This window comes from Theobroma umbraticum, unplaced genomic scaffold (assembly GCF_002168275.2).
Source record: "Theobroma umbraticum cultivar Fairchild unplaced genomic scaffold, ASM216827v3 scaffold_130.0, whole genome shotgun sequence".
Classification (NCBI taxonomy): Eukaryota; Viridiplantae; Streptophyta; class Magnoliopsida; order Malvales; family Malvaceae; genus Theobroma; species Theobroma umbraticum.
The window spans coordinates 2,327,352-2,340,255 of NW_018397264.1; the positions used below are offsets into that span (position 1 = coordinate 2,327,352).

Consider the following 12,904-nt stretch of genomic DNA (forward strand, 5'->3'; position numbering starts at 1 on the left):
AAGTTTTGTACTGCCAGGTTTATTCATTATTTGAGGTCAGGTTTGTTATCATCATTCCAAGTTGTTATTTTAAGCTTATCTTAATCAAATGCTAGGTAGAACCCTAGAAATTGAATCAAATTAATGTAAGTTAGCAGAGGTCTAGTTCATGAATCTTTTCTTTATGGAAGTACACGACTATAATCACAGGCAAAAAATTAATATAAAATTAAACAAATTTCACATATGTGACGTGAAACTTAAAGGTGAGATTCCTTCTTTACTTAGCCTGATGAATCATTTGATACCAAAGCAAGTCGAAGTGAGCAAACTCCTAGAATTGCCTTTGTCATAATGTAACACCTAAAATTAATTGGCTTTGGTCCAAAGATGTGAACAAGATGATCTATTTACAGAAGCAAACAATACTAGATTGATTGAATTTCGTCTAAATGTGCGAACAAGATGACCAATTTAGACAAGTTTCATTTTTGGATTTGATTGGAGAATCCTGAGAAAGTTTCTATATGGAAAACCAATCAAACATGTGGTTTTTAAGCTTTCATTTCAGGTATTTGGCATTCCTTATTTTCATCCTCAACAACTAAAATCAATCAAAAACAGCCAAGTCTATGTTTATTGAATGCCATTTTACCTTCGGAAAGAGGAGCTTAGAAAGAGAAGCAACTACATATACTACGGAGTCTGTCTCTGGTCAGGGACTACCTAAAAAGACGTCCCTTTGACAATGATGCAATATTGTATATACAAAACTATCTATGACCATCCACAACTTCTCAACTCTAAAATGTTTAATAAGAGCAACAAGCCCTAACTAAGTCATCTAAATATTTTAAGATACCAATCTTTCCACATAGATGCATAGAAAGATGAGAACACACCTTCAAAGGCCCCTAGGATAAGCTACCAACTTCATAGAACTGCAAGCCGGCAGTATTTCCTTGTTTCAATGATAACTAGGATTCATTTCCCTGTTCAAGAAGGCTCTCGGTGTTATAGCCTCTGCCCCAAGCCCTCTCCTTCCAAATTTGTTCCACTTCCACAAATGTCAATCCCTTGGTCTCTGGCACAAACACAATTACGAAAGCAACTGCAAGCACGGCTATGCCAGCTAGAATCAAGAAAGTAGCACCAGTTCCAACAGCTTCAGCAATTGTAAGAAAAGTCTGCGCCACAATCAAATTTGAAATCCAGTTCACGGTAGCAGACATGCCACCACATATCCCTCGGTATTGTTCAGGGTATACCTCTGAGTTCACAGTCCAGGGAACAGGTCCCATTCCAGGTGAGAAGAATGCAATGTAAAGGGCTAATCCGATGATGGCAAGCCATCCATAGAGTCCATGTGAAGAACCAGATGATTCAGCAAAGAAGGCCCCAGCAAGGATGACAAGGGATGCAATAACACCTGATAAGCTCGAAAGAGCCAGCTTTTTCCTTCCAACATGATCAATAAGGTAAATGCCAACTATAGTTCCTGCTGCATTCATGGCAGCAACAATGAGAGACAGGAGAAGTGCTAGCTGATTGGATTTGAATCCAGCCATCTGGACAATTGTTGGGCTATAGTACATAACAGTATTGATGCCAGTGAACTGCTGAAAAGCCTGCATAATCACAGTTTCTATGTCATTATACAGTCCTCACACTTCCTACTACACCTAGTTAAGAGAGTTTCTTATGTACAATTTACATTAAAAGACATTAAAAGCCACAAGTCATCCCCTGAATTAGAAAAAGCAATGCAAAAAAAATCGACCCAATTACCTGTCATTTTGTAAAATAAAAAAAAAATCATAATTCTGAACATGACCAATTTAATAACAAGGATGATTCAACCATTCTGATATACAACATATTGTTGTAAATTCCTGATGTTACTGTTATTACCTGAAGTCCAGCCCCAGCCAGAAAGGCAAGTCTGATTTCTTTCGTTTTAAAAACATCCAAATATCTGACAGTTCTCTTTTTCTGACGCTCTTCTTCTAGTGCAGCAGAAAGGTGATCAACTTCATCCTCTAATCGAGCAATGTCATAAATTTTAGAAAGCACAGCTATGGCTTTAGCTTTCTCATTCTGCATAATATGACGAGAATAGATGCTTCTGTTAAAGGAATAAATGGGAAGGAGGAATTCCGTGAAGTAATTAATGTACCTTCATGAAAAGCCATCGTGGGGATTCAGGTAAACATAGCATAAAGAAGAACTGAATGACAGCTGGCACAGCTGAAACTCCAAGCATCCATCTCCAAGTTCCCGGAACCTGTTCATGCAACAATGTTTTAAACAGCTAGTAGAGGTACTTGATAACTCCTTGTAGTGAATGAAGTCCTATAATGCACAAATGCCCAGATAACACAAATCAGCTAAGACCCAACCTTCACCAGGTTATGCTTCTCTCACCTCTAAGAGCATTAGGAACTCAAAACTCACATTTCCAGATTTAAAGTTTAAACAGATCTACTCATGTGCTTCATCTTATCAATAAAAATACAACAGAATCGTATCTTTATTTACCCTATGTAAAGATACTTGTTCATTTGTTTCTAAAACCACATATACCTTAAGGCAGAAAATGCAATAAGCTTAGCCCCCACAGCCTCAGAATTGAATCCTTTTCTGGAGAACAAATTATGAGTACTGCATCTATAGTGGACAATTAGCCTTAAAACTGAAAAACGTTTAGACGACAGTTTAGAATATTCTATGTTTTAAGAAAAAAACCAAGAAAACTATTGATGATGGCTTTTGAAAAAGGGCAAAACTAAGCTTCTGAACATACTTTAAACTTCTTATTTCCATTTCATTAGCACACATTTCAGTGAAACATGAAACATATTTATGCTACATTGCCTCATGGTTGAGAATCACATGCCATGACAAATTTTACTAAGGAATATTCCATATGCCATAAATAACAGCTCCGCATGTATAACCTAACTAGTAGGAAAGAACGAGGGAGATTCTGTCAGTGAAACCCCAAATTATATCTTGATACTGCATCGTCAAAGCTGCAAAACTGAAAACCTTTCACTCAAGCAGAATAATTAATGAGCATAAATAGAATAAGTTATCCTGCAATTACTTTTCCTAGAAAATAAACAACAATCACCTCAGAAAATTGTTGTTACTTACAGCACAATGCGAGGATGACCTAATGAAGTAGCTATTCTAAGCACCAACAACCACAACAAGAGGGACTAAAAAGATGAAAAGGATGAGTTATCAAAGATAGCTTAACCAGTAATTTAACACACACACACACATTGATCTTCTGGTTAAATAATAAGACGGTCCTCATTTCAATCTTTGAATCTTATTGTAATCAAAAGAGAAGTTTTGACCAATTAATAATAAGGCAAATGAATATTGCTATTTATACCTTTCGAACTATCATATCTAATTTAACATCTATAGATTTCCACGTGAAGATTATTCTATTATTGCCTGCTAATAGAACCATTTATTAGCAAAGGATAAATAGAGAGAACTATCCTTTAATTTCCTATATTAACAAAATCTATTTTATGCCAGTATTAGCATCAGCAAACACCCAACCAAATGCTAGTTAGCTTGATTCACCACCCACCTTGTGAGTTTTGAACTTCTAAAGCCAACAATGCCTAAACTGAATATCCAGTTTCTGTGTCCTAGCAAGGTGATTGGGGGAGTTTATTGTCAGTTTAAACCGGTACAAAACCATTTTTTCCACGCATAAAGATTATAAAAGTAAATAAAAGAAAAGGAAAATGGACAATATTGTTTTTTCTATAACGATGATATAATAATAAATTAAAAATATCATATTTGTCATCACATAATGTCTTCAATGAAGATTACCAATCCATATATATATATCACTTCAAGCAGATGAAAGCCAATGAAGAAATGAGGAAGACAGGCTGACCTCTGTGAAAGCAAGATTTACAATGTAGGAGAGAAACTGTCCACCAGTTATCATAAGCACATTTGTACTCACTAGCCCACCCCTTACTTCTGAGGGCGATGCTTCAGCAATGTATACAGGAGCAGTAACAGATGCTATACCCACACCCAGGCCAACTAAAAGTCGTCCCAATATTAACACATATGGATCGGGTGCAATAGCCATGACAACTGCTCCAGCTGCAAAGACAACATCTGCAAGAAGAGTAGCCTTCTTACGTCCATAAGCATCATTAATCCAACCCCCAGATGCAGCTCCAACCATTGCACCAACCAAGGCCATGCTGACAATAGTTTCCTGCCAAGTAAAAAATCAGGATGTTTCCAGACGGCAAAAGATTCACAAATTAACAAATCATTTGCATGTTAACTAACATTGGGAGTTATATAAGACAAGGAGTTTAGTAGTCAAGGGAGCTCCAAGCCCTCCATACATCCAATTGCTCCCCTTCTGCACCTTTTGCAAACACAAGATTTGCCTACTTTTACCCAGCACCGAAATGAGCCACCCTCCCTATCAGCTAAAAGCATGCAGCTGCACAGCCTGCACACACAAGTTCTAGGGAGATGTTGCCCTTTGTGCTCTGCTTACAATGCTCCCACCATTTTTTTTAAATTACTCTTTCTTTTTTAGTTGTCTTCCTCTCTCACTCAATCAAACAAGCTCACACACACACACACAAAAGGAAGATTTTCATTGATTCCTATTTTTCATGTTCTTTCAAGAATGAAGTTTATCATTTCAGAAGACCTTAAAAGCTGATACCTGCAGGAAACTACTCTGATTGACCACCTCAAAATCATCTTTTATGTAAAGAAGGGCCCCTGATATTACACCTGCAGTTACCATTTCCAAATGAGAACATTTTCTGATAAAAAAACTACAAAAGAAAGGGAAATAATAACAGAACATGAAAAGCATGGATAAATAAAAAAAACAAGTCTTTTCTTTTAGTTCAGTTAAATTTTAGATACCGCTAAAAGAAATCCAGATAACACAATGCAGAAGCCTTTAGCACTCTTTTAGCAATTGAAGGCCCCTGATATCACACACACACCGAAGTGAGAATCCCAAGACCATGGAAAGATAATGGTTTATGTAGTGAAATCAAAAATCAATTAAAAAAACATAATTATTGGTACTTAAGGGTGGTCAAAGCCCCAAAAATAAAAATAAAAATAAAAATAAAATAAAATAAAAAACTAATAGTAAGAGTTAAAGTTGAACATAATTTTAAGTTAGTAAATATCAATTGAATGAGCAACTCAATGAAATTCCATACTGTAATCATGTTAAATGGATACTATTTCTTTCTTCAAATTCCAAATTTGAGACCAAAACTATTAACATTCAAAATCTTTTTCTTTCCTAGTTCAGAGGAACTCCAATGCCTTAGATCAGTCCAATTCCAGTGTTACAAATTGTAACTTACAACCCAGATATTCAAAAAAAACTTTTTCATCAAATGAACCAGAGACAGAATTGTATTAAGAAAAAAATAAAAAAAAAAAAGGGTAGAAAGGGATGGATACCTGTGTCATAGCCAAAGAGCAAGCCACCAATACCGGCAACCACAGTAAGTCCTAAAACATAAGGATTACTAAAATATGTCATTCTTCTCTCTGGAAACAAATCCAGATACCCTGAACTCCCTGGCAACGACTGTATCGTCATCTCCTTTCCTCTCTTTTCAGCAATTAATTCAACCCCACCAAACCAAAAAGAAAAAAAAAAAACTCAAATTCCCAGGAACTTAACTCCCAACTAGCAACACTTTCTCAATTTGGTCGTCGGCTGATTCCCAACAACGTTTTTTTCTAATTTCTTTCTCACCCAACAATGAACGATTCAAGATTATAAATTTTGACTCTTCACTCTTGAAATCTGATGATATTAGAGGAAAAGTAAATGAGTTTTCAAGGATCAAGAATCTCCCTAATGCCCAGAAATAAAAATATACACTTTCTTGCCTGGGTTATAGTCAAAACTCAAGAAATGATTAACCAATGAAACAGAGCATGCATTAAAAACCAACAACTTCAATTTTAAGGAAAGCTGAATTCTCGTCGGTTACCAAAAAAAATGAATTTTTTTTTCCCTCCGAAAGACTATGAATCCAATTTGATTTTCCCAGACAAATGTTGGGGATTTTAAACAATAATTTCCCCTTTTTCTGCCTGGAAGAGAGAAAGAGACGGTAAGAACGGTGAAAAAGGATGACGATGATTGAAAGAGACGAGGGTGGGAGGAAAATTTTATAGACAAAGTTTGAAACGTAATGATAAAAAGTATAAAACGATGGCTAAGCTAACCACCTATGGAATCCTACGCCTATTGCCTACTTAAATGCTAAGTCGTAGATTCATAAAACTAATTACTTATTGCTAATTGGAGAAGATATGGACCATGGATAGTGTTAAAAACGTGGAGTTTACTGTTTACGGTTAGATTTTAGGACATAAATTTCATGATCAAAGTAGATTTACCAGACGTATAATCTCTCGAGTAGGTAAAGAATGTTTACTCGCTCGTAACACTGCTTGAGCTTCAATATATTTTCGACGACGGTTGGACTTGGTTTCGTTTCCCTGAATTTCCAAACGTGCGATAACGCGCGGTCTTTGCGAGTCATCTCGCTCTGTAAGAAATGTTTGGAAACTTGATAAAGACGGTGAAGCGGTAAGGGCCACGTGTTCTATCCAGGCAGACGCTGGCTTTCCCTTTTTTTTTTTTTAGTGGGGCCCATGAAGGATTATCATATTCTTTTGGATCAGATTAAGAAATTAGATAAGTTAAATTGGCCACATGATGGTTTAATTATGATAATCTTTGGCTTAATTAATTGGCCCTCAACACAACTTTTAGGAGGTAAACATTTTTTTTTTATATTTTTAACCAAAAAAAAGAGTTTGAAAGCCACTTGTCTTTTGTAAAAACTATTTTTTATGGTAGTCTTTTAGTAATAATTTATTTAGTTAATATATTTAAAATTTTTTAAATATTATTTATTTAATTATTATTTTTATTAAATTTTATTAAATTATTATATTTTTATTTTAAATCAAATAAACTCTTGTGAATAAGTATTGTTACTCAAATCATTATTTATCATTTTATATCATTATATAGTACGTTAATATGTTATATTGAATAATGATGTAATCATATGACATTAATTTTCATTTTTTATGTTAATATCACGTGATATTAAAAAAATAAATAATATTTTGATTAATTTGATTTAAAATAAAAATAAAAAATTTAATTGAGTATAATAAAAAAATAAAAACTTATTTAAATTTTCTTATATGGTTCAAAGACATTTTAAAATATTATGAAAAATTTTAAATAAAAGAAGCTTTCAAACTAAATAAATCATCTTAGTTTAATTTTGAATGCAATTTGCACCATTAGTAAAAAGATTGCAACTTTTATCTTAGGGGGCTTGCGTGACCTGTGACCATTAGCTATATGTTATAAACATTGCAATTTTATATTTTAATGGCTTTGACTTATAAATTTATTTATTAAATGATTTCATTTACATAATAAGAATAATCTTCTTTTATCATAGTATTCTATTCTTTTTAATTTAAGATTTGATTCAAAATTTCTAAATTAAAAGTTTTATGATTTTATCATTATAATACATATAATGATAATGATTTTAGTTTACATAATAAGAAGATAATCTTTTGTTATCTTATAAAATACAGTATTATTTTTTTAATTCAAAGATTTGAATCGGGATTTTTAAATAAAAAATTTCCCATTTTTATCTTAAAAATACTAAACTTTTATCATTAAAAGATATGTTGATATGAATGTAGTAACTAGATTTCATGTTTATTTTAAACAAATATACACCGCTCTTTAATTATGTGTACAAGACAACAGATGCTACTAACTAAATGGTTTAAGGTTCAAGACTCAAGATACAAACGTGCGTGCATATAATAATTAATAAACATAGGCAATATCTGGTCCATATATTAAAACTTTTTTAATAAGCATACTTACCACTATTTTATTTATTTGATTAAAAATGCATCGAAATTTAAAATATTTTAAGGTCGAATAGGATAAATGTTTATACCCAAAATTAACATCCTCTCTAAGGCAGTTACAATCTGTTACATAATTTTACTTTCTGATGGTTCAAACACATTGAAACTAATACTGTAATCCAGTCCATCAGTTGCATTAAACAATAGTAATTACTGGTTGTGATCATAACTGCAGAATTCTGCAGTTACACGTGTTTGAGCGAAAATAATATCAGAAGGGATGACCTCTTGGGAACTCTTCGTGTTGCACGACAATGACTGCTGATGGAAATCAAAACCATGCACTTCGTCTGCCAATTGGGGACCCAAAACTATATGAGCCATGAACTCCACAGTCCATTTATTAACATTTCTTGCATAAAAAGTGAAAATGTACAGGTTTTGAAGACAGGAAAGTTTACTACAACACTGTTAACTAATTAACAGCATGTGAAAACATGTCTACAGGCATACGAGTCGTGATTCATTTCTTGGTGTTGAAACTTTTTGCTACCTTACAAAAGGCATGGACGGCAGGCGCCACAATCACCAGCCATCTGTAAGCTCTCCACACCACTCGTTTATTTCAGAGTTTATATATGTCGTTGTCAATATCCCTGTCAGTCAGTGGTTTACTCAACGCCAAAACCCTTGATTAGTTCGACGAATGACTCCATTATTCTCTTGCATGTTCGTTTGGGAGGAATTTTCCACCTCCGTTTTCCCTCAAGGTGAAATGTTTGTGAGACTCAGAGTCATTTTTCCGATACAAATCTTAGTCAACAATTTGACATGACTCCAATTATATTACTCTTTAGGCTTTCAAAGCAAAATCGAAACTGCAAGTTTTGATAGGCCGAGAAGATATATTAGCCATTGCCTTTATTACTGTACGTGACTGCGACCTAATATGGATTTGATCTTATCTTATCAAAGGCGTAATATGCATTGGTGAAAAAACCAACCTATAATTGAGTCATACACGGAGCATATATGTATCCAACACAACAATCATGACAAACAAGCTTCTACACTCTTCTTCATCTTCTTCTCCAACTCATATTTTTTACCATTTTTTTATCGGCAGCAGGTTGGCTAGAAACTCCTAACGAATGCCACATAGACAAAAGAAACAATTGTGTAAGTGATGACATTGTGAAGGAGAGGTGGACAGCTCAAAATATTCCATCCATGTCATCTTCATTTGTGTGGCTCTCCCAGCTCCAAATATTTTTGCAAAATGTCACCACCATGTCCTCACCCATTACGGTATAGTTTATGTTTCACAAGTCATATTTTTAATTTAAAAACATGCCTAATAGGTAGGAAAAAATTTATATTTATATATTTAAAATTTACTTTATCTCTTCTTGATATCGGTTTTGTGATATTCTATTTTATTCTTGCATTAACTCTTTATTTATAAAGACCCATAGAGAAAAAAAAAACTCTTATATTGTTTGAGTCTATCCTAACCTTTATATCTCTTATAAGGTCATATATCAGTAAAGATCTAAATCTGTTCTCATATCATTAACATTGATCTATATTTTTAATTTAAAAAATATATTTAATAAATGATAAAATGTCCATATTTATATATCGAAGACCTATCTCATGTCTTATAGATATAAAACCCGTAACATATGCATATTCTTTCTTATCTAAAACAAGTTATACTACACTTGCTTTAAATAATGTCAATATTCCCTCATCATCAAGCCTTTGATTTGAAGAAGATTGAGATGAGAAACTTTGATTGATTATGGTTTCAAAACTTAATAAAATTTGATATATGATATTTTAAATTTTACATGGGTTTATTATTGTTTGAAATGAATAGTCTGTCCCAAACGTGTAAACGATGTTAACGGACAAATGTTAAATATCTAAAATACTTTTTCTTTTTTCTCCACTCTTTTTCACTAGTTTTCTTTTTGTCAGGTTGGCTAGTGATGCTCCTTTACTTCGATTGGCTACCGCATAGCTAGATCTGGCCGTTGAATGCCATATCCAAGAGAATCTCCCTTAGGGAGCTAAGAGGAGCACGGCTAGATTGCGCTTCTGTGGGGAGATTCGGTCGAAGCTAAATTTACCATTCCAATTTAACTGCGAGAATGCTAAAGGTAGAGTGGAGAGAATTTTCTTTTGAATAAGGGATAAAAAGTTTTAAAAATGAAAATTATAACTTATATAGTATGATAATTTTTAAAATTAATCAATGATAATTTTGTCCGAAAAATATTATTATATCATCAAACTAATAAAACCAACAGTTGAACTTATGTGTTTAGTTAAAAATATTTTTTTGAGTCAAACTGTTCATGTGAAAGTATAATGAAAATTTTAAGAATCAAAGTATTTTATTTTATTTTATTTTATTTTATATTGTAGATCAAATTAAAATATAATTCTCAAAATGAGATAAAGAGATTACTATTTTTCAATTTTATAATATAAAATTTAATTTATTTGATTATTGTGGAGTTCATAAATCAGCTTTTAATTATTCAAAGGGGACTTTTGGTTTGAACAAAACCCAAGTCATTTGGTTTGAACAAAACCCAAGTCATTTGGTTCACTATTATATTCAAACATATAATTTATATAACAAAGAAAAACATCGACGAAATTAAGTCGAGGGAACTGACACAAGCCCTTCGTTTCTTAGCTTATATTGACAACTTAGTCGATGATTTTAACAGTGATGATTTCAACAGTTATTATGATGATTTTAACGATGACGATTATTATTCTGACGGTGATGATGTTTATGGTTTATTTAAAATTGATGACAACGATTTCTTATTTCTCATAGTGTCCAGATCAATTTTTTTCAATTCTATAAAAAAAACTTTATTTTTAATTATTAGCTCAAAAAGAAAAGTTTTTATTTTGATAATTTGATTAATTTTAGAATGTGCTATTGAATTTGAAGCTTCGGATTGAAATTCATGAAATTGGCGGAATGTAATCTTGAATTATAGAAGACAATTAAGGCTAAACAAGAAAAAAAAAGGAATTTTTAGTGAAATTTGTTGCGGAAAGGAGTGGATTTGATGGTATCACCTAATATGCATGGAAAAAATGCCTACATATAATTAAGTCATACACGAAGGATGCATACACCCAACACAACAATCATGACAAATAAGCGTCTGCACTCTTCTTCTTCTTCTCCAACACACATTTCCATCATTTTTTTATTGACAGCAGGTTGGTCAGAAACTCCCAACGAATGCCACATGGACAAAGGAAACAATCGTGTGGGTGATGGAATTGTGAAGGAGACGTAGACATCTCAAAATATTCCATCCACGTCAGCTTCATTTGCGTGGCTCTCAGAACTCGAAATGTATCTTTGCAAACCGTCACCACCAGCTGTTATGTCCTCACCCAACATGATCCTTCCTACCTATCTAAAACAACGTACACTAGACTTGCTTTGGATAATGTCTATATTCCCTATTCATCAAGTCGTTGATATGAAGAAGATTGAGATGAGAATCTTTGTTTGATAATGGTTTCCAATCTTAATGAAATATTTTAAATTTTAGATTAAATTGAAATATAATTCTTGAAATTATAAGAATGTGATAAGCGGTGATTATTTTTTAATTATATAATATATAAAATTTAATTTATTTGATTAGTGTAGAGTTAATAAACCATATCATGAGCTTTTAATTATTCAAAAAGGACTTTTGGTTTGAGCGATGATTTCATTATTATACTTATAAAAGTGAGAGAATGAATATTTTTAATTTAAGCATATATTACATAAGAGATAAAAATAGTGATAAAATCAAAATGGTGACGAGATTGATCGTTGTTATCTTTAAATTTTTAATTTTTTATTATTATATAGATAAAATTTAAAATGCATAAATCTATCACCTTATGTAGTTATCATTTTAACAACTCTTCATTTGATTACTGTTAAGTTAATAAACCATATCATGAGCTTTTAATTATTCGAGGATGACTTTTGGTTTGAGCAAAACCTAAGTCATTAGGTCTATGATTTCACTATTATACTTATAAAAGTGAGAAAATGAACATTTTCAATTTAAACATGTTTTATATAAGAGAGAAAAACAATGATAGAATTACAGTAGCGACGAGATTGATAATTATTATTTTTAAATTTTTAAATTTTTATTATTATATGTATAAAATTTGAAATCTATAGATTCGTGAATTTATATAATTACTATTTAATCACTCATGTAAAATTTTAAATCTTTCACTGAAAAAAACAATTAAATGAAATTAAATTGGTAGAGAATGTACAAAAACGGAGCTGAAAAAAAAACGAAAAAAAAAATTGGGCCTTATTTTATGCCTCTCCTTAAAGAGGAGACATATTGGTAATTGCCATCTCCTTATTTTTGGGCCAATTCTTGCCGCAAACTCCGACATCGGTACATACAATTGAACCGATGCAAATGTCTTTCTAACAGGAACCCACTGACTTAACCCATGGCTCAGGCCCAGCCAAAGTTAGGAACTTCGGGACACCACCAAGTAGTAACTATAACTATTTGATATAAGTAGAAAGGTATGATTATGACCGTTTCTATGTACATCTTAGTACTAAAATATTGTATTTTTATTTTAAATTAAACTCTCATATTGTGATACTAGCTTTAAATTAAGATGGACTTGCAAGTGAATACGTAATAGATGTTCTAGGCATCATAAAAATATAAAATTAAACATTATTTGGTGATAAATTAGCATAAACTAAAAGCCATAATTGCATGAGACTTTCCAAGGGAGGTCATGAGACATTAAGATTTAAGACAAACCAGGTGGCTCAGCACATTAGAGGAACTTCGACAAGATTAACTCAATCAATTAGATCGTTTGTTTTAACAGTGAAAAAATTTCAATTCTGAATATCAATAAT

General features: G+C 32.4%; 1 protein-coding gene across 2 annotated transcripts; it reads right to left on the reverse strand.

Annotated features, from left to right (window-relative positions):
* Positions 1 to 589: 589 nt before the first annotated feature.
* Positions 590 to 6,463, reverse strand: LOC110421869 (inositol transporter 1-like). 2 transcript variants are annotated; one of them, XM_021435574.2, is made up of 6 exons: positions 5,479 to 6,463; positions 4,712 to 4,782; positions 3,908 to 4,243; positions 2,156 to 2,263; positions 1,891 to 2,076; positions 590 to 1,607 (listed from the first exon to the last, which is right to left on the reverse strand). In XM_021435574.2, exons 1-6 carry the CDS (start codon positions 5,618 to 5,620, stop codon positions 957 to 959), a joined length of 1,494 nt encoding a protein of 497 aa, XP_021291249.1. In that variant the 5' UTR covers positions 5,621 to 6,463; the 3' UTR covers positions 590 to 956. The 2 variants fall into 2 exon arrangements, with proteins under 2 accessions (XP_021291249.1, XP_021291250.1); XM_021435575.2 differs by lacking the exons at positions 4,712 to 4,782; positions 5,479 to 6,463 and adding an exon at positions 4,321 to 4,691.
* Positions 6,464 to 12,904: the final 6,441 nt, after the last annotated feature.

Coding starts and splice junctions, on each gene's coding strand:
- LOC110421869 (XM_021435574.2), bottom strand. CDS start 5,620: ATGACGATACAGTCGTTGCCAGGGAGTTCAGGGTATCTGGATTTGTTT. Junction 2,264..3,907: donor TAAATCTTGCTTTCACAGAG/GTCAGCCTGTCT, acceptor TTGCATGAACAG/GTTCCGGGAACTTGGAGATG. Junction 1,608..1,890: donor TGGCTGGGGCTGGACTTCAG/GTAATAACAGTA, acceptor GTGATTATGCAG/GCTTTTCAGCAGTTCACTGG.